The sequence below is a fragment of the Pipistrellus kuhlii genome, unplaced genomic scaffold (assembly GCF_014108245.1).
Source record: "Pipistrellus kuhlii isolate mPipKuh1 unplaced genomic scaffold, mPipKuh1.p scaffold_m20_p_101, whole genome shotgun sequence".
Taxonomy (NCBI): Eukaryota; Metazoa; Chordata; class Mammalia; order Chiroptera; family Vespertilionidae; genus Pipistrellus; species Pipistrellus kuhlii.
Genome location: NW_023425407.1, coordinates 635,170 through 660,536, shown reverse-complemented (window position 1 = coordinate 660,536; position 25,367 = coordinate 635,170). Strand labels below are relative to the sequence as shown.

The 25,367-nt window shown below is 50.0% G+C and overlaps 2 protein-coding genes, 1 long non-coding RNA gene and 1 pseudogene across 4 annotated transcripts; 2 read left to right on the top strand and 2 right to left on the bottom strand.

Annotated features, from left to right (window-relative positions):
• Positions 1-1,185: 1,185 nt before the first annotated feature.
• Positions 1,186-10,690, top strand: RABL2B (RAB, member of RAS oncogene family like 2B). Of its 2 annotated transcripts, none has more exons than XM_045578744.1 (9): positions 1,186-1,299; positions 1,891-2,033; positions 5,389-5,418; positions 6,386-6,465; positions 7,084-7,163; positions 9,088-9,199; positions 9,439-9,536; positions 9,852-9,935; positions 10,131-10,690. In XM_045578744.1, the coding sequence occupies exons 1-9, from the start codon at positions 1,279-1,281 to the stop codon at positions 10,209-10,211; spliced, it is 729 nt and encodes a 242-aa protein (XP_045434700.1). In that variant the 5' UTR covers positions 1,186-1,278; the 3' UTR covers positions 10,212-10,690. The 2 variants fall into 2 exon arrangements, with proteins under 2 accessions (XP_045434700.1, XP_045434701.1); XM_045578745.1 differs by having other exon boundaries at positions 10,041-10,174.
• On the top strand, positions 8,692-8,810 carry LOC118714765 (annotated as a pseudogene).
• A 2,326-nt stretch (positions 10,691-13,016) lies between the features above and the next one.
• ACR (acrosin) lies at positions 13,017-19,594 on the bottom strand. The gene is made up of 5 exons (XM_036430158.2): positions 18,310-19,594; positions 17,046-17,252; positions 16,552-16,835; positions 14,189-14,334; positions 13,017-13,671 (listed from the first exon to the last, which is right to left on the bottom strand). Exons 1-5 carry the CDS (start codon positions 18,384-18,386, stop codon positions 13,072-13,074), a joined length of 1,314 nt encoding a protein of 437 aa, XP_036286051.1. The 5' UTR covers positions 18,387-19,594; the 3' UTR covers positions 13,017-13,071.
• A 4,011-nt stretch (positions 19,595-23,605) lies between these two features.
• On the bottom strand, positions 23,606-25,360 carry LOC123652015. Its single transcript, XR_006741037.1, has 2 exons — positions 25,208-25,360; positions 23,606-25,007 (listed from the first exon to the last, which is right to left on the bottom strand). It is a non-coding gene; the product is annotated as an uncharacterized LOC123652015 (long non-coding RNA).
• Positions 25,361-25,367: the final 7 nt, after the last annotated feature.

The following is a 25,367-nucleotide window of genomic DNA, read 5'->3' as shown; positions in this document are numbered from 1 at the left end:
TACAAAATGACTTTTCTTGATAAAAGTGCTCTGTGTACTCCTAGACACACAAAACACATGTGCTTCTTCTATACCAAGGACTACAGTCAAAAACAAGATAAACTAAAACCAGTTTGGCACTGGCACAGTGGATACAGCATCAGCCTGCAGACTGAAAGATTCCATGTTCAATTCCGGTTAAGGGCATGTACCTTGCTTGCGGGCAGGATGCTGATCAATGTTTCTCTCTTATCCGTGTCTCTAGTCTCTCCCTTTCTGTAAAAAATCAATTAAATATATTTTTTAAAAATAAAAAGCTGGGACTGGAGGCATTGCACCAAGGAAGAGGGGGCATGGAAATGAAACATAATCACATACAATGTATGGCTTATAGCATACTGTAGAACAGGACTATTGCAATCTCACATGCACTATTCCAAAACCTCTCACAGCTGTCTGTCTCCTGCACTAACAAATCTTAAAGGCACTGTGCCTAATAAACTCAACAAACCCCTACCTACCATCCACAAAGAGATGCAATGAAATTTCTTCTCCAAATCACAGGTGCATTCACGCATTTGTAATGAACAAGCCACTCAGGGAAACGGAATGCCCCTTTAACTTGCGAGGGGCAGGGGTGGGAGCACGGCCTGAGTTGCCCTCAAGAACAGATACAACATCCTAAAAAATACAAAAATAAAAATAAATAAGAAAGAACAGAAACAGCCTGCTCACCAGGCTCGGTCGTGGCTGTCTCTATTCATGGTTAATAACAAATGTTGACGCATGAAGACATGAACTCAAATTCACCCAACAGAGAACTGCAAACTTTAGACGTTTCCAGTCACGTGCCTCCCGCCCCTAAAGCGCCACCCTCCATTTTCCTGAGGGCGGTGGCCGAGCCAGGTGTCCCTGGGCCCAGTGGCAGCCTCCGCACTTGTGTCCCAACGCCGCACGGGGCCTCCCTGAGGCCCGCTGTCCCGCCACCCCAGGAAGCCTGAGCGCGGAAGCCCCGATTTAGCCCCGGGTCCGCTGATCCAGACTCCAGCCTCCACAAGCCCGAGGCCTCCAGCCGCCTGACCCCGCCCCGCGCCCCCCCCCCCTCGCGTCCTCCCGCCGGCACCGCGCTAGGCAGCCGCGCCTCGTGGGGTCCTTCAGGCTTCGGCCGGCCAGCCCTCGTCGAGGTCCTTACGCCGTTGCGTAGCAGCTGTGGGGACGCGGCCGAGCCGAAGCCGGTGTGGCGTAGCGTGAGCCCCGCGGGTCCGAGCGGGCGGGTCCCAGGGCCGCCGCGGGCCCCGGATGGAGAGCGGGGCTCGAGAGGTGCGTGCGGCGGTCCCAGACCCGTCCGCCGCCCCCAGGTGTTCGTTAAGGGAGGGAGTTTGCTGCTGGGTGCGGAGGAGCGGCCCACCCGTCGCAGGGTTCGCGGGCGGCCACTCCGGGCGCTGCTGGGGTTGCAGGCGCCTCGGGTCGGCCGGGCGGCGACTCGCGGGGGCGCCGTGAAAATAGAGCGGTGGTGAGAGGCTTGAGGCAGAGGACCAGGAGGACAGGGCCTGCCTCTGCTGGGGGGTCTGTCGCTGATTCATTGATGGCTTCCCAGGCCACAGAGCGCCGTGTCTTTGCCAGAGTCTGACGTCGGTCATATGACATGGGCACTGCGTTGTCTCCCTGTTTTACAAATGAGAAAACTTGTGTGTATAAAGTCTGTACTCTCTCCCGGTCGGAGTGGGCGGTATGGCCCTGAACGTGTGTGTGGTAAAATGACAGAATAAACCACTCGGAGGTGGTCGTGGTGGAATACGAGATTACGACCCGCTGATTCAGCGGGTGTGGGCCAGATGGTGATGAATGAGAAGGGTGTACGTGTGTCCTCGGACCCCTCTCATTCGCTCCTTCTCTCCCCTTTCCATACAGTTAGGAGCCCCCTCCCCTGAGCTGAGCCAGGGGCCAATGGCCAGGGACAAAGCAAATCCCTGTGAGCTGGACCAAGAGAAATATGATGCTGATGACAACGTGAAGATCATCTGCCTGGGGGACAGCGCTGTGGGCAAGTCCAAGTATGTTGGGAGATTGGGGAAGAAAGACGGGGCTCAGAGTGGGTCTAGGCTCTCAGAAGAGTTCTCTGGAGGCACAGTAGAGCATGGCTTCTGTCAAAGTCATGAGAGTAGTTTGGCTGGAGCCCAGGTGTACTCTGGGGGAATGGGGAGAGTAGAGGATCACATCAGCACCTGTGGAGGCTCAAGTCAGGACTAAGGAATTTGAGCTTTTTCCATGAACACTGGCGGACGGTGTGGAGCAGATCACTGTCGATACCACTGGAGCAGTCCAGAGTGAGGAGGGAGAACTAGGGTGTTCCTGTATGTGGTTGTGGACTGAGAGACTGAAATTGGAAGAAGTGGGGATGCAGAGAGGAACATATTACAGGTGTGACTAGCACAACCAATAACAAACTGGATAAAGGTGGTAAAAATGCTTTCACCTAGAGCTGTGGTCGGCAAACTGTGGCTGAGGTTTGCCGCTCTGTTGACTAATGAGTTTGCCGACCACTGGACTAGACTAAATGTTACCATGTACTTGGAAGCTGTGAGGATTAGACAGTTGTGGCATATTGTGTGCTAAGAGGTAAAGGGTAGTATACGACAGTGTTCAGCAAACCGCTAGCCACAGTTTGCCCACCACTGTCCTTGACGGACTCACTGAGATCAAAGAGTGGGTAGAAATGATGACTGAGCATGCTCAGCGTAAAGATTAGCTTAATTTAAAAAAAAAAAAAATTTTTTTAAGAGAGAAACACCAATTGAGAGAGAATTGTTGATTGGCTGCCTCCTGCATGACCCCCACTGGTGATTGAGCCCAAAACCCTAGCCTGTGTACCCTTGACTGGAATTGAACCTGGGACCTGGCAGTATGCAGGCTGATGCTCTGTCCACTGAGCCAAACTGGCTAGGGCAAGATTGGCTTATTATTATTTTTTATATATATACATTTTATTGATTTTTCACAGAGAGGAAGGGAGAGGGACAGAAAATCAAAAACATCAATGAGAGAGAAACATCTATCAGCCGCCTCTTGCACACCCCCCACCAGGGATGTGCCGCAACCAAGGTACATGCCCTTGACCGGAATTGAACCCGGGACCCTTGAGTTCCCAGGCTGACACTCTATCCACTGAGCCAAACCGGCCTTGGCAAGATTGGCTTATCTTTTAACTGATGTCAGCACCTATGTGCACAAGATTGTAACAGAAGCTCTGGCAACTTCTCTCCAGGAGCTGTGGTCCTAGTTCTCACCTGTCTCAGGCTATCGAGGGCACACATTCATTTCTGCCTTCACAGAATGAGGGTGGACCTGCCCCAAACAAATGTCTTGTGTAATCTTCCCTCTCAGGTGCTCCAGAATCATATTTTTGTCCACCTTTATTTTTGACTATCAAGGCCTTGAACTCAAGTAGCTGTGAATGATTCTCTGGGGATTTGCTGGTTTCAGGCCATCTTCATGAATTCATGCCACAGCACCCAGTGCAGCTCTCATTTAGTCTGATATGATCCCATTTATTTATTTTTTCTTTTGTTGCCCAAGGAGACATATCCAAAAACAAAAGTCAATAAAAGAAGGTTGTCCAGTTTCTTTTCTTTTCTTCTTCTATTTTTTTTTTTTAGCATATTATCTGTCCAGTTTTCCAAACAACATTTATTGAATAGACTGTTTTTACCCCACTATATGTTTTTGCCTCCTTTATCAAATATTACTTGGCCATAAAAGTGTGGGTTTATTTCTGGGCTACTCTGTTCCATTGATCTGTGTGTATGTCTTTATGTCACTACCATATTGCTTTGATCACTATGGCCTTGTAGTACAGTTTTTATCAGGTAGCGTGATTCCTCCAACTTTGTTATTCTTTCCCAAGATTGCTGTGGCTCTTCAGGGTCTTTTGTGGTTCCATATAAACTTTAGAATTGTTTGTCCTAATTTTGTGAAGTGTACCATTGGTCTTTTCATGGGAATTGTGTTAATATTATAGATTGCTTGGGAAGTATGGACATTTTAATGGCGTTAATTCATCCTACTGTTGGGTCCTTATTTATATCTTCTATTTCTGTGCTGAAAAGTCCATTGTTGAGACTTGCTACATTTTCATTCACTTCAAGCACATCTGCACTTGCTCAGTGGTGCATTTTTATGAAGCTGCTTTATCAGCCTTGTCAGATGATTGCAACATCTGGCTTGTCATAGTGTTGGTGTCTGCTGATCATTTTGTATTCTGGTTCTTGGTATGATGAATGATTTTCTGCTGAAACTGGGACATTTTGAATATTGTGTTATTTAAACTTCTGAGTTGTCTTCCTGTGGTGCTCTTCACTGGGAAAGGAGGAGGGGCCGTGCCTCCCCCACCCACCACCTCCGACTGTGGGATCTCAGCTGACACTATGTGGGGAGGGAGCCTCGTTACCATCTGTAGGGAAGGAGTTCACTCTCTACCTGGCCTTGTTGGACACAGGTTACAGTCTCAAAAGCATGGAAGTCTGCTCGGCTCCTCAATCAGCCTTTGCTTGTGTGGGTGAGGGCGTGCCTACAGTTTGCATGGTGTTTGGACAGTGGCTATAATTTAAATGTTGGGGGTTTTTTTACCTAGTCCCTGGGGATGCAGAACTAAACTAAAAATTCAAAAATGGCTTCCATGTGCTCTATCTGAGAGATATCATAAGTAAAATATGTATGTGTCCGTTGGTGCTACCTGCGGGGCAGTGAGGCAATGCAAGTTGAGATAGAACTTACCTGCTTGTCATAAATATGATTATCGGGGAAGGTCTCATTGCTCAGGTGACCTTTGACCAAAGCCTGGAAGACATGCAGAATGTGGGGGAAACAGGTTTCAGGCTGGGGGCACAGCCTTCCTGGCCTCAAGTTTCCCATTCATAACACAGGGGTGACTGCAGTGTCCAGTGTGCAGAGGTAGAGATAGTGGATCTCAAAGCCTCATAGGGCTGGTGCACAAAGCAGCGTGAGCTGTTAGGTCATGAGGGTTAGTCATGCAAGTCCCAGGTTCCAGGCGTGAAAAAGGACGGATGGCACTAACTGGGTCCCTTGGCCGGATCAGAGTTAGTTGGTTACACAAGTTCAGTTTTAGATCTATTGAGTCCACACAGATCTCCAGCATAGACATACCGCAGAACTCAGGTGATGGGTCTATACTTTTCAACTAGTGTTGCTGACCAGCTGTTGTGGTGCCTGCTTGTGGGCAGAGCAGCTGTGCATGCCGGGAACTTCAGGGGAGTCAGGAAGAGGGAGGTCCTGGGCATCACCCTTAAAAGAACCTGTGTGCCCGAGGATTGAATGGGAGGGCCCACAGGTGACTTCAGCTGGTGGCCCCCGGGGGGATGTGCCTGACCACCGTGCATGTTCTCCTTACAGACTCATGGAGAGATTTCTCATGGATGGATTGTATCCTTCAAGGTTTGAAATGCTCCTGTTGCCCAGCCTTCCCACCCTCCTGCCAGCCCATCCTTTGCCCCAAGGTTCAGGGACTAGGGGTAGGTGAGAGAATGCACAGGTGTGACCCCCGCTGGTTTCTCACTAGCCCATGTGGCATCACACGCAGTCCATGCTGTGTTCTTAGGCCTTACTTGTATTTGGATTTGCTATATATTAGGAGGGTGGTAGAGTTGCTAATAGTGCCTGCCAAAGGCCTGCATCCCTGTGCAAATCACTGTACCTCTCTGACCTCAAAGCTTGGGCTCCTGATATTTAACTATTCTCTGGTATGAATGAGCTCTATGAAATATGAGCTGCCATCCCCATCCTCTCCTCATGAATTGTTTGCGCTGCAGGTTGGGAGTGAGACCTGCCTGGCAACCAGCATAGTTTACAAAGCTTCCCAGGTGAACCCACTGGGAACCATAGGTGAGAGGAGGCCGGAGGCCCTGGGGATTTGGGGTGTTTCTTGCCTCACCTTCCATTAGGTCTCCTTACACTCACCTACCTGAATGTCCTGCATCCCAGGGGTGACCACCCACATCTTGCGGATTCAGGAAGGGTTACCCCCAGGAGTCCTGTTGGGGTTTCATACACAGGCCAACTACAGTTCACACTGGTCAGCTGTCTGACTTGTGGTGGCTTTCTTCCCTGAAACGCTCATATTGCTAAAGTTGCATTTTCAAAACACATGACACTGCTTATGACACCAATCAGTAAAATTCCATTCCAGGGCTCCCCTCAGACCCAGGTGGTCAGGACACGCTGCCAGGCTCTCCCACTCATCCACACCCATGGAGCTGGTGCCAAAGATACCTGAGACTCGTTAATTCCATTTAAAATCACAATAATGCCAGAAAGAAAAGGAGAGAAAGGGCCAATTTTTCACACCAACCTCTCCCTTTTTGTTCACCTTTGCTCCTTAACCTGACCACAGTCAGCCCCAGCAGCTATCCACATACGCCCTGACCCTGTATAAGCACACAGCCACTGTGGATGGCAAGACCGTTCTTGTGGGTGAGCAGCACAATTATTCCAACTCTCAGGCAGGGGGTGGGGGGTGGGAGGAGGAGACAAGGTCTGAGGGAGAGAGTGCAGGGAGGAAATGAGACCCCAGCAGGGATGCAGGTGAGGGCTGGCAGGAAGGCCACCCACTGAGAGCCTGGAGGCCTGGAGGAGAGGAAGATGCAGAGGCTCAGTTCCAGTGCTCTGACCTGCTGTTCTGATGGAGCCAGCATCCAGAAATAACAACATGGTCTGAAAATTCTCCTCCACAAAGGGCTCGGACTTAACATGAGGTGACAACCTTCCCCTTGGCCAGGTCCATATCCTGCCTGACTGTTCACCATCTGCAGTCATCACACAGGGGGGACATGGGGGTGGGAGGGAGCTTCTTCTTGGGGCTTCCTGTCTGCATTCTCCATCCTCCTGGCCCTGTGCCTCCTCTCATTCACCCCCACACACACAGGTGTGCACAGGCCTCTCAGCTCAGCCAGGCTCCCTGGGTCCTGACAGCACCAGGGAGCTGGGTGGACTCCGTGTCCCCTGTGCTTCCCGCGCAGACACCTGCGTGAAGGTGCTCAGGGTCCCTGCCCTCCAGCCTGTCAGGCAGTCAGAGCTTTGTTCATATTGCAGACTTTTGGGACACAGCGGGCCAGGAGCGGTTCCAGAGTATGCACGCCTCCTACTACCACAAGGCCCATGCCTGCATCATGGTACGAGACCTGCTGGGAGGTGGGCGAAGACTGGGCAATTGTAGCCTTGGGGGTGAGGGGCAAGGGGCCCAGCAATACTGAGGGGGCTCCTGAGATCTCCCGTGACCATCCCTGGTGGTGATCACTAAGGACAGACGCTGAAAGGAAAGCAGTTCTCAGGGGGCTTTCCCTCCCAAACCAGCCCCTTCCTCTCCCTCCCAGCCTTCATCTCGCTGTCTAGAACAGTCTCCCGAGGTGCCCCCTGCAGCCCGGGCTGGGATCACAGTGTCACAGCAGGACAGGAAACAGCACTGGGAAGAGCCAGGACATGCGAGATTTGTGTCAGCCTGTGAGCCACTGTCCTTCAGGACCTGCCCATTAACTCTCTGGCTCCATGCTCAGGCCCTACTCTCCCTTAAGTACAAAACCCCTGAAATTTTCCAGAATTTTAGCTAGTGTCTGCAAGGGGACAGAAGAGGGTGGCAAGGTGAGGCACAGAAAACAGTGTCATGCCAAGAGTCACACATGACCCTGGAGAGCTGGGAAGGCGGGTCTCTCTCTGCCTTAGTTCAGCCATGGCCCTTGGTGCTCAAGAGCTCACTTCTCTTTTCTCTCTGGGAGTGACCTCCTCCAGCCTCTGACACACCTCCATGGGCTCCTCTTGGACCCTCTTCTGAGGCTTGGCGTGCAGTCCCTCCTGCTGCATGGCCTGGCAGGTAGAAAGCACCTACCTCTGATGACCACAAGGGGGTCCCGGAGTCACAGAGGGAGCTGGGGTTACACCCTTACCTTGAACCTCTGATGGGAGGGCTCCTCATCCCAGCTGGCTCCTTGGCTCCTTCAATGAGGAGAGGAAGGTCCAGAAACCAGATCTGGGCAAAGGTGACTGTTGGATAGTGATCACAGGAGGCAGCCTGGTATGAAGCAGATTTCAGGAGTTTTGTAACAAGAATGCTTTACATGAAGTCTATATTGGGACTTCAAGACAACCTGGTCACTTGGCATTGGTCCTGGGAGAACTATGGATGAGCCTCCCAGGTGGACCTCCTGTCTCGAATGTGACAGCTGCTGATCCACACCTGCCACCTGCACGCAAGGCCTGGTCCTGGTCCATGCAGTTCCCATGAAAGGATGGGCCATCTATAAATAATAGCAGCCACTCCAGCAGGAGACAGGCTTGTCATCACATCCCTGTTGGGTGGGGTGGTTTGGGGCAGTGAGTTTATTCCAGAAGACAGACAGCTTGGAAGCACGAGGCTAGCCTCTGAGGGGCATGAGGTCCCTGCACAGCAGCTAGAGGCATTAGGGCAAATCCGAGATGTTCACACTTCCTGCTGGTATTTTAAAGTAGGTAAAAGCTACAAGTTTCAAAAAGTTAATAAAATTGCAAGCTACAAAGTAATAAAAATGTAAAAATTACCTTTTAAAAGTTTGCAATACCAAGTGAACAGAAGGTTAAACAAAGGCTTAGAGTTTGAAGTAAATAATAGTAGCTAAAGTGAAACATTTTAAATTATTACAAAGGAATTTTAAAACAGTTTAACCAACCATCACTTCTCGGCCTTTTGGCTAAGATCAAGTGTAGTATCTGTTCTTATCAGTTTAAAACAGTTTAACCAATAAAAATAATAGATTCTGGGAAAAGTTTACAGTTTTTAACAAACTATTAATTAGTAAGACGATACAACTTGGTTAAAATAGGTAAATAAATGAGGTGACAAGATGGAAAAAAATAAGATTTTTAAAGCCACTTTGATTCTGGGGGCTTTCCTGAGAAGGGTGGGCACAGGTGCAGCTTCTGGTCAGGAGTGACTGCAGCTCAGCGGGGCCCAGTCCCAGTTCCCAAACCTGTGATGTGCACCAAGCTCCTTGCCCGTGTAGGCAAGTTGCCTGGTGGCGTATGGAGACGTTGTCACACGCAAGCCACCTTCTCTGCTTATTGCAGGTGTTCGATGTGCAGAGGAAAGTCACCTATAAGAACCTGGGCACCTGGTACGCTGAGCTTCGGGAGTTCAGGCCAGAGATCCCGTGTGTCGTGGTGGCCAATAAAATCGATGGTAAGGCCACCCCTGGGTGTCGGGTCAGCAGTTTATGGGGACCCGCCAACATTTCTTCTGGTTTTCTGGTGCCGTGAGCCTTCAATGATTCCTCCTTCCCGAGATGCAGCCGTTGGTTGTAGGCCCTCACTCCCTTTCTAGTAAAGAGCCAATTTCTGGAATGGGGCTGCCGGTTACCCACCCTGCAAATCCCTCTCTTTCCCTGATGGACAGGCCTGTCTCCTACCTTTTCTCTACAGCTGACATAAAGGTGACCCAAAAAAGCTTCAATTTTGCCAGGAAGTTCTCCCTGCCCCTGTACTTTGTCTCAGCTGCTGATGGCACCAACGTGGTGAAGGTAATACTGGTCTGCAGAGGTCAGACAGCCAGGTGGTAAAGGACAGAGAAACCACAAGAGAAGGGCTGACAGAGGGGGCAGGCCCTGGGACTGATAGGTAGGGGTCCCTGTGGGCATTGACAGACGGGAGATGATGGGCCTGTGGCCCATGAGTGGAGTCAGGCTGACAGGAAGAAAGTGAATTAAGGAGTGACTTTGCTGATATTGAGGTGTAGTGTTGTGTGCACTGAAGACCAGGCCAGTGGGGCCAAGGCAGGCGGAGCCCAGGTCACTGGCACCCATGGCCGTGTTTTCCTTCCTCCCCACCTCCCCCAGCTCTTTAACGATGCGATTCGATTAGCTGTGTCCTACAAGCAGAATTCCCAGGACTTCATGGATGAAGTTTTGCAGGAGCTTGAGGTAGGTCAGGCTCCAGTATGTGGGCCTATGTGGGGGGTGGGGGAGTCCCAAAACAGCTTCTTTTCAGAGGGTGTCAAGCATAAGCCAACAGAGTGGCTCTTGCAGGTAGCACCTGCTGGCATGTGCAGCGGCCTGGATGTATCGCCATAGGCGGGCAAGCATAGGGCCAGGCCTCACCTGAAACCTTGTCCACAGAATATTAATTTGGACCAGAAAGAGGAGGACCAGCTAGCCCAAGAGCAGTGTGGCAACACCAAGACCCTGCCTCCCTCCTGAGCCCGAGGATGCCTTTCCCCTCACAGCTCCGGCTCTGAACTGAGAAACTTCATGGCCTTCCACACCCAACCCTCTACAGCCATCCCCTGTGCTAAAGGACAGGGATGGGGCAGCACCAGCAACGCCTGACACATGGAGGTCCGTCCACTCCAGATCCCGCCCAGGATTGAGGATTAGTCCCCCTCTAGGGTTGGACAGAGAGGAGAATCTGGGAACCTGCTTTGTGTATCTCTTAAATAAAAGGAAATTTAGGTGAGTTTTTTGTCTCAGAATGGTAAAAAGCCCGACTTCAGCATGAGGCATTCCTTCCCATTCCAAGCAGCGGTGGGACGAAGTTCCCCGGGCAGCCAGGGCACAGACAAGCCCTTCTCTCCAGTGCTTGTGGCTCACTGATGTGCTTAGTGATCATCTTGTACATCATTTCCACTGTATTTATTCTTTTCCTTTTACAGTAAAGGTGGAATTACATAACTATTGAACACGTGTGTGTTTTATGGGTCTGGATTTCACTGGGCCAACAGCGTGAAAGAATTTGCAGGTCTCAAACCACCTTAATGCAGGAGACTGCCCTGATGTCTGGAGTCACCCAGTTAACTCTCAACTTACTGGGATAGAGACCACTCACTGCCATTGAGTGTTTTTAAAAAAATGAGTTTGGGAGTGGGAGGGGGCAAGAACAAACTTTTCCCCTCTAAGTTACAGATGCTTACTATGATTTCAATTTAAGAGATTAAATCTGACCAGGGATTTGCAGGAATGTGTTACCTAGTGAGGTGCTCTTTTATTTATTTATTTTAATATATTTTATTGATTTTGTACAGAGAGGAAGGGAGAGAGATAGAGAGTTAGAAATATCAATGAGAGACAGTCATCGATCAGCTGCCTCTTGCACACCCGCTACTGGGGATATGCCCGAAACCAAGGTACATGCCCTTGACGGGAATCGAACCCGGGACCCTTCAGTCCCCAAGCCGACGCTCTATCCATTGAGCCAAACCGGTCTCGGCTAGTGAGGTGCTCTTTTAAAAACAATAAAAACCATTCCCTAGCCCTGTGGTCAGCAAACTGCGGCTCGCAAGCCACATGGGCTCTGGCTCCAACTGCTCACTTGCCTGCCTACCTGCCTGATTGCCCCTAAGCATTCTGTTTGCTGGCCTGCTCACTCCCAACTGCCCCCTCCCCACTCCACCGCTGGCCTCACCCCCAAATGCCACCCCCCACCAGCCTGATCACCCCCAACTACCCCCGTGCCAGCTTGCTCACTCCCAACTGCCCATCCCCCTTACTGGTCTGCTTACGCCCAACAGCCCCTACCCTCCCATCCTGGCTTGATCAGCCCTCCCCCCTCTCTTGGCAACCCAAGGTCTCAGCCCCTCCTTTTTTTCTTTTTCTTTTTCTTTTTTTTTCTTTTTTCAGCACCTCCTTGAGCAGAGACCAAGGCCGGCTGAAAGCAAGTATCTAGAATTTATTTATTTATTTATTTTATAATTGAAACTTTGTAGCCCTGAGTGTAGGCCAGGGCCAGCCAGGGCTGGCAGGAACCTTAGCTTCCTCCATCGCCGGGGCAACCCAAGCCTCCTGCTTGCTCCAGCTCTGTGGCCAGCCACCATCTTGATTGGGTAAATTTGCATACTTGTTCCTGATTGGGCTGTGTTGGGGGTGGCTGGTGGGCATAGTGGAGTGATAGTTTATTTGCACGTTTTTCTTTTATTAGTGTAGATGTTCAACTGATGGGGAATATCAGACATTTTTGGGGGGGGAGGGGGGCTAGCAATCTGAATCTGTGCCAGTAACCTAGTGTACATTCTTGATAGACTATAATTAAGTCACTGCCCCTTTCTTTTATTTCTTTTTTTAATATATTTTATTGATTTTTTACAGAGAGGAAGGGAGAGGGATACAGAGCTAGAAACATTGATGAGAGAGAAACATCGACCAGCTGCCTCCTGCACACTCCCCACCGGGGATGTGCCAGCAACCAAGGTACATGCCCTTGACCAGAATCGAACCTGGGACCTTTCAGTCTGCAGGCCAATGCTCTATCCACTGAGCAAAACCTGTTTTGGCAGTCACTGCCCCTTTCTTAATCTGGTCTAGCAAGACCTGTTTTCCTAATTACTCCCAGTTTACAAAGGGGCCATAAACAGAAAACAAAGCAACCGAAGGGTATAAAAGAGAAAACTTCCTCAATATTGGCTTACTCAGGATTTGGAGAACTGACCCCTTGAGTCACTGTACCAGTACACGTGAAACATCTGAAAATAAATGGGTTTATCCTGGACCTCTGAGTAATCCCTGTGTATTTTTAGGTCACAACCACTGACACACACCAACTCAGCAAAGCTCATTTTAACATGTACCATTAGGTGTTCTATTTTATGTGGTCCACATACTTTGACAACCTACACTTTGAGAAACATAATTTTATGAATATTTTATTTTATTTTTCTATGAATTTTTTATAATTAAACGTCTGCTTTTAAAATAAAAATAGATGTTTTTTTATTTTGTTTTGTTTTGTTTTAAAATATATTTTATTGATTTTGTACAGAGAGGAAGAGAGACGGATAGAGAGTTAGAAACATCGATGAGAGAGAGTCACCGATCAGCTGCCTCTTGCACACCCCCTACTGAGGATATGCCCACAACCAAGGTACATGCCCTTGACCGGAATCGAACCTGGGACCTTTCAGTCCCCAAGCCGACGCTCTATCCATTGAGCCAAACTGGTTTCGGCAAAAAAAATAGATGTTTTTTGAGAAATAAAAAATAATTAAAAAAAAGAAAAAATCCAGAAAACATCTCTTCTTAGAGAAATATTTATTTACTTATTCATCTTTCTTTTCTGCCCACGAAGGTTTCACCAGCCTTTTGACAGTGGGGTCAGCTCTTGGAGGCCTGTGGCCTCCATTTCCTCCTCGCCTCTTGTCCTAAAATTCCTCGTGTTCCCCTTCAGGGTCTCTATGAGTTGCTGGAGTCGTTTGGCAAAAGAAGGAGCTTCGGTAGGTTTAGTGAAAGGTGGAGGTGGTTGGGGTGGTGGTGGTGTGGGTGGGGCTGGGGGTGGGGATCGGGATGGGGCTGGGGGTCGGGGTGGGGCTGGGGGTCGGGGTGGGGCTGGGGCTGGGAGTCGGGGTGGGGCTGGGGTTGGGGGTCGGGGTTGGGGTCTGGATGCAGGTAGCTTGGTGGGAAGTGGTTGGAAGTACCAAGGAGGGGGAGTAGAGGGGAGTTGAGTGGGGTTTGTGGCAGTACTAGGCAGGGCAGGGGTGCCCTGCTGAGCCGACTGAGCCATCTGCAAGGCCTGGATACCAATCTTGGAAGCAATCCAGCTCAGATAGGGCCAGGTGGATGTGTAGATTCCGGGGCGCTTGGCTCGGGCACAGCCTACCCCCCAGCTCGTGATTCCCATGACCACATAGGCGTCCTCCGGGCCTCTGCACACGAGCGGCCCACCACTGTCCCCCTGCCAGAAGGACACGGGAGTCACTTTCCGCTGAGCCGTGGCCACTTCTCCCTGCTGCCCAGGAGGGCCACAGGCTCTGGCAGGCAACTTCTGCAGCCAGTTTTCCACTCCCAGAAACGCAGCTGGCTGTGGTGGAGGGTCCATTGGGATGTAACGGGTGTGACCGCCGTGGGTTTCCTCCCAGGGAGGAGGAGATGAGGAACTCACGTGTCCGTGCAGGCACACCTGAGCGCATGTGTGTAAGTGGTTGGGAGGGTTTGCATTCTGGGAAAGGACGTACAAGTTCTGTCCAGGGCGTGTTTGGGTGATATGATCGCTGTGTGAGGGTGGGAGAAGGTGCTAAAGGTGGGGGTTGGTTCTCTGTAGGGGCAGCTGGTGGCATCACCGCCCATGTTAAAAGTGACCATAGACACGGCATCAGGAAAAAAGTCTCTAGCTCAGGGCCCCGGAGTATATGGAGCTGAGGGATCCAAAAAGGAGGTGGCCATAGGGACCTGGGCACCCTCAGGACAGTTACCTGGCAGGTGTCGACTTTGCCTTCAGGGTAGCCTGCGCACAAGTTGGTGGAGTGAATGCGCCCTCTGTACCACCCGGTCGAGTTGCACAGGTTGAGGTCGATGATGTCCACACGCGCCTCCTGCAGCACAGGTGACATCTTGCGGTCTACAACCAGGGACTTGGTGGTCAGTGATCATGGAGACACGCGAGTGAAAGCCCTGCTGCCGTCCTGCACAGAGCTCACCTCATCCTGAAATGCTCCATTTAAACCCAAGAGCCACCCTCCCCTTCACACCCCAGACCAGCGAGGGGTAGGGTGGTGTCCCAAGGCACACACCTGGAGGGAGGACAGAGAAAGAGTCTGGAAAATGGACAGAAGGACGTGGGGTGGGCAGTTTTGATGAGAGATGTATGTTTGAGGATCTGCTAGACTGTGGAGGGCAGTTGGCTGAGCACTGAGGGGTCCACTGGTGTCGTGTCATGTACTCAGGAGCCTGGAGCACCACTTGCCTGAGTCGCAGCAGGGATGTGCTGTGACCTGGATTTAGACCCCAGTTTTTCTCTCCAGAACCAAGTCCAGTTCTGGCTGTAAGTCTCCCTTCCTGTGGTCCCCAACAGGACTCCTCCAACCCCTTGGACAGGACCCTCCAAGTGGGCTGGCGAGGCCCTCCCCATGAGCCTCCTCTCTGTTCCCAGGAAGTCTTGAACCAAATCAAGGACCAAGTCAGTCCCTCCTGTGCAGCCCCACTCTGTCAGGGTCCCTAGGATGGGAAAGGCTGGCCTGTCTGCACGGAACCTGAGAGCCACCAGCTGCCCCCTCTTGGTTAGGGGGGGTCCCACAGACAGAGGTCCTGATGGCAGCCGCTGCTCTGACCCTACAGCCCCGGGGTGGGTTTGAACACACAGTATCTGCAGTGCAGACAGGGGCATAGACAGGGCAGGCCTGTTGGAGGGGCAGGTCTGGAACGCGCTACGTGGGCCAGAAGGGAAGACAGAACCCCATGGAGCACGCGGGTGCGGGCAGGCACACAGCCAGTGACTCTGATGTTTCCAATCTCTTCTGCCCCCACCTTCCCTGCCCCTCAAGCAGGAGGCACAGTCTGCAGTTCTCCGCCCTGTGGTAGAGGTGACCCAGAGACAGCGACCACAGAGGCTCCTTAGCCATCGAGATAGCCGTTCTGTCTATGGCAGAGCCCGAGCCCAGAGAGCCAGGGTTTCATTGTGAAGAGCCTGGTGTCCTCAAGCAGAGAAGTATTTTCTGGATCCCCGAGCCCTGTTTTACATGACACATGCTGACAGCCTGCAGCAGCTCAGCGTCCATCCGTCGGAAAGGAGAGGGTGGCAGAGCTCGTTCCAGGGGCAGGTGGAAAGGAAGGTATGGAGGAAGGGCACAGGGGTTGGAGCCTAAGATTTCTTTAAGACCCAGCCTTGGGAGAATGTGTGAGCCAAAAAGATAGAAATCCCATTATGTTTAGAGAGATTCTAGGACGAAAGAGGCCTTGCAAGACATCCAGGCTGCACAGAAGCCTGCACTCAGCAGCAACACGATAGCACGAACCCTGACATCAGCCTCCGGGATGCATGAACCCTAGAGGCCGGACGTGGTTGGGCAGGTGGGCAGGGAGGGCCAGCGAGGGAAGGTCAGTCAGCAGAAGCCAGTGGTAGCAAGGGCAACTGCTAGAAACACTTTCTAAGGAGACAGGTGGCTACTCTATTAGAAACTGAGAGCAAGCTTCCGAGAGGGGACTAAGAGTTAGGAAAGAATCCTGAAATTACTGATTTTGGAGTTACCAGTAAAGGCTGTGTTTTAAACTCCACAAGAACAGCCTGGAATGAGAAAGCCTAAAGGGTCTGTTATCAAGAAACAGAAGAGTATGAGAGCTAATTTACGTCACTCGTATCTTCACATTCCTGGTGTGACTGGGTAACAGTCAGGCAGCCCCCTGTGAAAAGCCCTGCTCTGCTGGCCAAACCTTCCTGCCATGGAGACAGATGGCAGACCACCCCCCACCCCCACCCTCTCCCTTCTGCAGGGAAACCTTACAGCAGCTACAATGGCTGGGGAGGATTTGAGAGCTATGACTCCCAAGGGTGGGGGCAGAGGGGCTGGGCACTGGCCTTTCCACCCACAGGTGGGGAAACTGAGGACAGAGAGAGAAAGGACCGACCTGCAGCCACAAAACCCCACCTAGAGCTTCTCTCCCCATTTCCAGGATGCAGCACTGGTGGCTCTGGGCAGGCACTCAGCTCTCGCCCTCAGTTTCTCTGGCTGGAAAGGGACAGAGGTTGCACCCACCCAAAGGCCCCCCACATACCCTTTCACCTCAAAGTGCACCGATGGAATGCTGCACAATGCACCCCGAAAGCCCCTCCTGGACTTACCATTCTCCCTTAAGAACCCCCAACCAGTCACCCAGCAGGACTGGGACACTCTGGGTGGGCCGGCCATAAATGGGGGCAGGCAGCTGGGTCTGACAAGGCTTCCACAGACCACAGGAGGGGTGACCTTCATGAGAGCAATGTCGTTGGCCTCTGAGATGGAGGAGTATCTCTCATGAGGGATGATTTTCTCCACAAATCTCTCCTGGAGGGGTGCTTTCACGGGCCCGGTGCTGCCATACTCTAGTTCCCTTGCTCCGAAAATCAGTCTCCAGTCATATGGTTTTCTGTGCACACAGAGGGACCAGGTCATTCCCGCCTGGCACCTGGCACCAGCTGTGACTGAGAGCCTCAGCCCTCTCCTCACAAGGGTCCCCTCAACATATTCACCCGGGTGGCCACTGGGCCCTGAGCAGAGACCCCCCACCCACACCCCACGCCCAGAAGGTTCCTGACAAGAGCCCTTGGGAAGACCCCCTGCCTGCTCCCACACCTACTTATTGAGCCTGAAGCAGTGAGCAGCAGTGAGTACCCACTGGGCATTCAGCAAGGTGCCTCCACAGGCGTGGTACCTCCGGCTGTTGTGGTAAGTGAAGACCTGCAGGCTGACCATCCAGGGCCACGCCCCGGGAGCAGCAGCCTGGCCTCCGATCACACGTGTGGTCGCTTGTAGGGTCTGCCTGAACGGTCGTCCACAGGAGCCACTGAGGAGGGAGCACGGGCACAGATGAGGCCAAGAGCAGGCATAGCCTGTGCTTGTGCCTCAACTGAGGGCAGAGATTCAAGAGTGGGGAAGATCAAAAAAAAAAAAAGAGTGGGGAAGATCGCCCAGGCGGCATGGCTCCGTGGTTGAGCATTGACCTGTGAACCAGGAGGTCACACTTTGATTCCTAGTCAGGGCACATGCCCAGGTTCCAGGCTCAATCCCCAGTAGGGAGCAGGCAGCAGGCAGCCCATCAATGATACTTTCTCATCATTGGTGTTTCCATCTCTTTCTCTCCCTCCCTTTTGAAATCAATAATATATATATATATATATTTGTATTTTTTGGTGTAGAGAGGAAGAATCTTAAAAAATAAGTGGGGAAGATCTGGGAAAGCGAGGGCAACCTTTGGTGTAGGGTCAAAGGGGGTGTCATGAGGGCCATGTTGTGGGGCTGTGACAAGGCAGAAGACACGGGCTCCAGGAAGTGTGGTGAGGGCTGTAATTTCTTGGTCTTGTGGGTGTAGCCACAGGTACGGGGAGAGGATGCCACAGGCAGCTGGAAAGATGGAAGTGGAGGCCAGGGGCTGGGGGAGGCTGACATGGGAGTACAGAGTGCCATGGGCTGGGGTCTTCAAAACCAGACTTTGGGGTTCAGGGATAGCTTAGGCAGTCAGGAAAGATGAGGACCTTGTCTTGTAAGAGGTGGAAATTGAGTCACAGGTGAGGCAATACTAGTTTGGGACTTATTAACATGTGTGGTATCCTGGACACTGGGGGGTTTCAGGGGTGTGAAGGCCCTAGAGCTACAGCAGGTCGATGCCTTAGGACTCGTTCACAGGCTGGGGCATCACATGTCTGCAGGACTGATGAACATCAGGATGTAGGTGTGTGGGTAGATCCCCATGCTGTGCATGACCTCAGAGCAGGGGATCTGCATCAGGCCGGGGGTCACCAGGAGGCTGCGAAGGCCCCAGCATGGCCTGTTCTCTGGACAGAGGTAGTCTGGGTCTGCTCTTCAGAGGGCACCCATCCCCCACCAAGGTCCTGGACACTTACTCACACGTGCTGTTAACTTTGGCAACTACAGACACTGCCAAGACCAGTAGAACGGCAGTTGGCAGCATCTCCACCATTGTCCTGCCCAGCCACCGGGAGGCCTGCTGACCTCACAAAGCTCCGAGCATCTTGACCAATCAGCAGGGCCACCTCCCCCACCCAAGAGGCAGGTAGGTCTGTAGGAACCCCTTAGCCTAACGGGTTCTCGCTGAAGTGACTTCTCCACTCGCACACAGGTTCCCCTGGATGAGGGGGACTCACATGCAGCCCCTCCCTTGACCCCAAATCTGGCCAGGGATCTTTGTGGTCCCACTTCATCTGAGATGACAGAGCCTGCCTTCCTTAGCCCGCTGCGGCATCTATTCTCTAACTGAGTGTATTCTGGTCTCCTTTCTGAGACTTATATGCAGCAAGGTGGTGTTCCCGATAATTGCCAGGAATTCTCATCATGGTTACCTGAATATCACGCAGTATTCTTTCTTTTTTAAATATATGTCTTATTGATTTTAGAGGAAGGGAGAGGAGAAAGAGATAGAAACATCAATAATGAGAGAGAATCATCAATTGGCTGCCTCCTGCACACTCCAACAGGGAATTAAGCCAAACCTGTTCATTTGCGACCTGGAATGAAACCCCTGGTTCATAGGTCGACACTCAACCATGGAGCTAAGCTGGTCCTGGAAGTATCCTTTCTTCTGATTGTCAGGAGATGGCATCTCACCCACCAGGGATAACCAATGCTCACCTCACACACCTGAGTGTTAAAAAGTGTGAGAGTTACCAGCTGGGAGTTACACCAGTGAGTTACTCTCTCTTCCTTGAATATAAGTGTCTCTTTCCTTCCATGTCAGAGCCAAAGGCCTTCTTCCACCACCCAAGTGTCACTTTGCACATCTCTCCCTGAGAACCAAGTCTCACATGCTCAACCTGAATGGCAGAGGTGACGTCTCACCGAGATGAGTACTCTCAAGTTTAAACTGCCTCATGCAGTGGCAGGATCCTCATCCCCACCTGGCTGACAGAAGGTCTCCCATCTCCTCCCTGAGCGCAGTCTCACCTTTCTGCCTGCAGGTTGTGAGCTTTTATCTCCTCTTCCTGAGCATCTTGCGGTCTTGTCTGGCCTGCCTGAGGGTTGTGAAACCTCATGGCCCCTATCTGTGGGCAAGGGATCTTCTAAGCCACACCTGAGTGTCCCAATGCTGCCGCTCCTCTACCTGGTGTCAGGGGATTCTATCTCTCTGTCTATATCTGGAGGTTCCATCTCCTCTCTCTAAGTCAGTGTTTTTCAACCTTTTTTGTGCAAAGGCACACTTGTTTCATGAAAAAAATCACGAGGCACACCACCATTAGAAAATGTTAAAAAATTTAACTCTGTGCCTATATTGACTATATATAAAGTAATTCTCTTGAATAGGAATCAAATAAACACAAAGAAAGTATTTTATAATTACTTTATTATGAAATATTAAGTAAACAAAATAGTGAAAAATTATAAAATTCTTGTCTTGTCTGCACCTACGGCACACCAGGCAACATCTCTGCCGCGGAACAGTGGTTGAAAAACGCTGCTCTAAGTGACCAGGGGTCTCATCTGTCCCATTTTTGTTACTTGATCGTGCTTGATTAAGTAACAAATCTTTTTTTAATTTAATAAATATTTATTGCTCAGATTATTACAATTGTTTTTCCTTTCTCTTATCCCCCCATAGCTCCCTTCCACCCGGTTCCCACACCACCCTCTGCCCTTACCCCCTCATTGTCCTCATCCATAGGTGTATGTTTATAGTCCAGTCTCTTCCTGCACCACCACACCCTTTTCCCCCTGATAATTATCCATTCTCTTTCTTTGCCCCTGATTCTATTATATTCACCAGTTTATTCTGTTCCTCAGATTTATAATTCACTTGATTTTTAGATTCACTTGTTGATATATATGTATTTATTGATCATAATTTTTATCTTTACTTTTTTCTTCTTCCTCTTCTTAAAGAATACCTTTCAGCATTTCATATAATACTGGTTTGGTGGTGATAAATTCCTTTAGTTTTTTCTGATCTGTGAAGCTCTTTATCTGCCCTTCAATTCTGAATGATAACTTTGCTGGGTAGAGTAATCTTAGTTGTAGGTTCTTGCTATTCATCACTTTGAATATTTCTTGCCACTCCTGTCTTGACTGCATAGTTTCTATTGAGAAATCAGCTGACAATCGTATGGGTGCTCACTTATAGGTAACTGTTTTTCTCTTGCTGCTTGTAAGATTCTCTCTTTGTCTTTTGCCCCTGGCATTTTAATTACAATGTGTCTTGGTGTGGTCCTCTTTGGATTTCTTTTGTTTGGGGTTCTCTGCACTTCCTGGGCTTGTAAGTCTATTTCTTTCACCAGGTGGGGGAAGTTTTCTGTCATTATTTCTTCAAGTGGGTTTTTAGTATCTTGCTCTCTCTCTTCTTCTGGCACCCCCATAGTTCTGATGTTGGTATGCTTGAAGTTATCCCAGAGGCTCCTTACACTATCTTCAACTTTCTGGATTCTCTTTTCTTGCTTCTCCAGAGGAGTGTCCTTTGCCTCTTTGTATTTCAAGTCTCTGACTTGATTCTTGCATTCCTCTAGTCTGCTGTTGGGTCTCTGTTAATATTTTTTATTTCAGTCAGTGTATGTTTAATTTCTATTTGGTCCTTTTCATATCCTCGAGGGTCTCACTAAATTTATTGGCCTTTTCTAGGAAATTCTTGAAAAACCTTATAACCATGGTTTTGAACTCTATATCCAGTCTTTTGTTCTCCTCCATTTATTTATTTATTTATTTATTTATTTATTTATTTATTTATTTTTGAGATCTGTTTCCTTGTCTTCCCATTTTCACTGCTTCCCTGAGTTGGTAGGGTGGCTTTGTGTGTTTGGTGTCTTACATGTGCCTGTGGATCATCCTCCCCAGTTACCTGAGGTAGACACTCTTGGTGCTCCCATTTGTGTACTGTGTGTACAGCCTTGTTATAGTTGAGTCTTGATTGTTGTTGGTATCAGTGGGAGGAATTGACCTTCAGGCCAATTGGATGTGAGTATCAGCTGTGTCTATGCTGGGATACCTTCTTTTTTTTTTTCTAATATATTTTATTGATTTTACACAGAGGAATTGAGAGGGATAGAGAGTTAGAAACGTCAATGAGAGAGATACATGGACCAGCTGCCTCCTGCACCCCCCCCACTGGGGATGTGCCCGCAACTAATGTACATGCCCTTGACCGGAATCGAACCTGGGACCTTTCAGTCCTCAGGCCAACGCTCTTCCACTGAGCCAAACCGGCTTCGGCTGGGATACCTTCTGTATTGGAGACAGTCTTATCCATGAGCCTCTCTCTTTCTTTCTAGTTGTAGATTTCCCATTCAGCCAGCTTTCCTGTGGTTTTGGATAATGTCTGTTCTGTCTTTAAATTGTTGTTTTGAAATTGTTGTGGGGGGGCGGTAGTTTAGGCGCTTACCTAGGCCACCATCTTGGTTTTCCTCCTGCCCCACTTTTATAAAGATGTCTCATCTCCCCTATATGAGTGTCCTAAAGTCTCATCTCCTTTACCTGAGTGTTGGACATGTCCACTCTTCTATTTGTCAGGACATCTCATTTTATCAAGATGAGCATCTCCAATCCTTTCTCCAGAGGGTCAGAAAGTCTCCTCTCCAATTACTAGGCTGGAACATCTCATCTCTGTTTCCTAGAAAGTGATGCGGCTTTGTCCATATACACCCCCCAAACACACACACACACACACACACTCACACACGAGTGTAGCAGGATGCATCACTCAAATCACTTGAGTTTGGACATGCATTGTTTCCCTTTCTTCCCAAAAGTCTTATTTCCTAGGATAACAGGTCTCAATAATCATAATCAACTCTTTGTGTCATGAGATTTTTATCTCTGCTGCCTGCATGTCAGGTGGTCTCCCTCTTTTCACCCTGAGTATGCAGAGGGCCCACCAAGCTTCAAGGGCTCTCAGGCACCTCTCTAACAGGATCTCTTACTTCCCAAATATGAGTGTCACAGGATGTGGGTCTTCCACTGGTGTATCAGGAGGCCACATTTCCCCTCTGCAAGAGTCCACTCTTTTTTCTCATCCCTCCCACTCTTCCTTCCTTTCTCTCTTTCTTTATCTTTTTCTTCTTTCTTTCTCTTTCTTCCTTCCTTTCTTTCTTTCTTTCTTTCTTTCTTTCTTTCTTTCTTTCTTTCTTCTTCTTTCTTTCTTTCTTTCTTTCTTTTCTTTCTTTCTTTCTTTCTTTCATCTTTTCTTTTCTCCTTTATTTTTTCTCTCTTTCCCTCTACATCAGGCAGTCTCACCTCCTCTATCTGAAGGTCAGGAGGTAAGAGTTTTCACCAACCTGTGTGTTAACAGGTTGCAGTTCAAATCAGTGTCAAGATTGTGCTTGATCAAGTAACAACAACAACAACAAAAAATCTTTGAAAATATCCTCCTATATAATAAAGAGGTAACATGCAAATTAATCCTCATGCCCTTACAAAATGGCAGTGGAGCTTTTGACACTGACTGGCATAGAAACCAACCAATCAGAAACAAGTCTGGGTGAACTGTGAAGGCAGAACCTAAGATGGGGGCTGAGGAAGGGTTTTAAGGGCAACAGCTGTTTTGCTTAAGGTGTAAGAAGGCAATTTTTTATTGACTGGTTTGACAGTATAGTGCATATAGGGAATTATGTATTTTTGTCTGCCAAGAGCATCTTCTTCTGCTGAAAAAGGCTTCTCTCTCTCTCACCCCATTTAAGCAATCCTATCCTATATAATATATCTATACTAATAAAAGGGTAATATGCTAATTATACTGGGTCAACAGGCCAACTTTCAGACATCTGACTTCCTTCAGGAAAAAGCCATAGTGGTGGGGGCCAAGGCAGAGGTAGTTAGGGTCAATCAGGCCAGTGGGGGAGGGCAGTTTGAGGAGATTAGGCAGTCAGGCAGAGACAGTTAGGGGCAATTGGGCAGGCAAGCAGGTGAGTGGTTAGGAGCCAGCAGTCCCAGATTGTGAAAGGGATGTCCAACTGCCAGTCAGACATCCCCAGAGGAGTCCCTGATTGGAGAGGGTACAGGCTGGGCTGAGGGAACACCTCCCCCCACCACACACACCCCATGTATGAATTTCATGCTCTGGGCCACTAGTAGTTACAGAAATGGCAATAAAAAGTCACAGAGTGATATTACAGTTTTGACTGTTAAAGAAAAGCCAATTCAGGTGTTTTCACAGGATTTTGTGAGATGGGCATGAAATTGATATGGTATTTAGATCCATGAGAATAATTTACCAGAATGATGTGACCATTTATTTTAAATGTTAAAATGTACACTTTTCTGTAAATCACAACTTTACAAGTATTTAAATATATGATCAAAACATTTTATATAAACTTTGACATGAGCAGGATCTAGTTTTTCAAAACATTGAGGGTTATGCAGTAACAGGGTTAAACGACCCAACGTCTGGATTCCACAGAATAATTGTTTGACTCTGCAGAGCGACGCCCACTCCTGGTTCTAGAAGGGGCTGCTAGGCATCCTGCCTCTTGAATGTCCCCTGGTGCAAACCTTGAGGTTCTGACTCTCTTCTGAGGCCTCAGGTGGTTTCTGACCTGCAGGGCCATTTGTCCTCTCCTTCATACCCTTACAGAGTCAAGGCCATGCCATCTCTGCTCCTGCTCTTCCCTCCACTGCTCTCCCATCCCAGAGAGACCAGCTACAGGTGCAGCTCAGGGCTCAGGATCTCCCCTACAGCCCACGCTGAGACTTCCTTCGTGGCCCTTCTGTATGATGACCAGTTTCTAACTTGAAAATGAAACCAAAAATTTGAAATTGTGGGGCTTACTAGACAGATGGCAAGACTCTTGAGGTCAAAATGCCCAGCAGTCTCCCAACGGTCTCTGCCTCACCAGGGCTTTCCTCGCCTTCCCCACAAGGTCACCCAGACCTTTGCTGGCTCCCAAAGCACCTGTGCCCATTCACTGCCTCCGGGCGGACATACACAGTCCGCCCCTCATCTCTCCGCTGGCTTCTCTCCACCACCTACGCTTACTCACTCTGCGACTGGCACACAACCCTGGAGGCATTTCCCAACAGTCTCACCAGGCTCTGTGAGAACCTGAGTCAAGGTCGACGTTTCTCATTGTCACGTTCACGCTGCACCTTCACACAGTATGGCCAGGCTCTGCACTCACAACCCCTCCTGCAACTCTCTGGTGCCCAACTTCTCTGGCATATCAGCTCTGCAGGCCTGGCCCTCTCAGCCTTGGACCCTGGGAAGTGTCCACCCACTCACCTCTGTTCATTCTCCTTCCACCCATTAGGCTGGCCAAGTGCCACCCCCAACAGGTGCCACCCCCAACAGGTGCCATACAGAACCTGCCACATCATAGGCTGTGGCATCTGGCTGCTTACCTGTCAGCTTAGGGAGAAGTGAGACCTGGACATTAGCAGCAGTCGTGGGGGCAGGACAACAGGGACAGACATGGGAGGACTGACAGGCAGGAGCAGCAGAATGAGAAACTGGGCTCTAGGAGGGAAAGAGGACAGACAGGGCCTCAGAGGATAACCGGACTTCCAGCTGGGGACTAGCCAGTGAGCAGAGAGGAAAGCTTCCAGGAGCACAGGCTGAGGTCCAGTGGGACTCAAGAGAGATGCAAGGAGCCGTGGCATGGAAGTCGGTCTAGAGCACACGTGTCAAACACAAGGCCCGCGGGCCAAATCCATCCCGCCAGGCCTTGCAATGTGGCCCGCACCGTGCTGTCATCACTGCACTCCGCTGCGTTTCCATCACAATGACAGTTTATGACTGTTCAGTAAACCATTCGGCCCACGATTTAGGCTGGATTTTAGATTTTGGCCCCTTCTCTGATTGAGTTCGACACCCCTAGTCTAGAGACAGGCTCAAAGAGGGGGCTGAGTCATCAGTGCCTGTGGCTAAACACTCATGCCAAAGCTGGGGGGGAGGAGAGGAGGGGCAGCTGTGGCCTAAGGGACAGCAGGGTCTGTGCTCCCAGTATCTCCTCAAACAGGCAACTGAGAA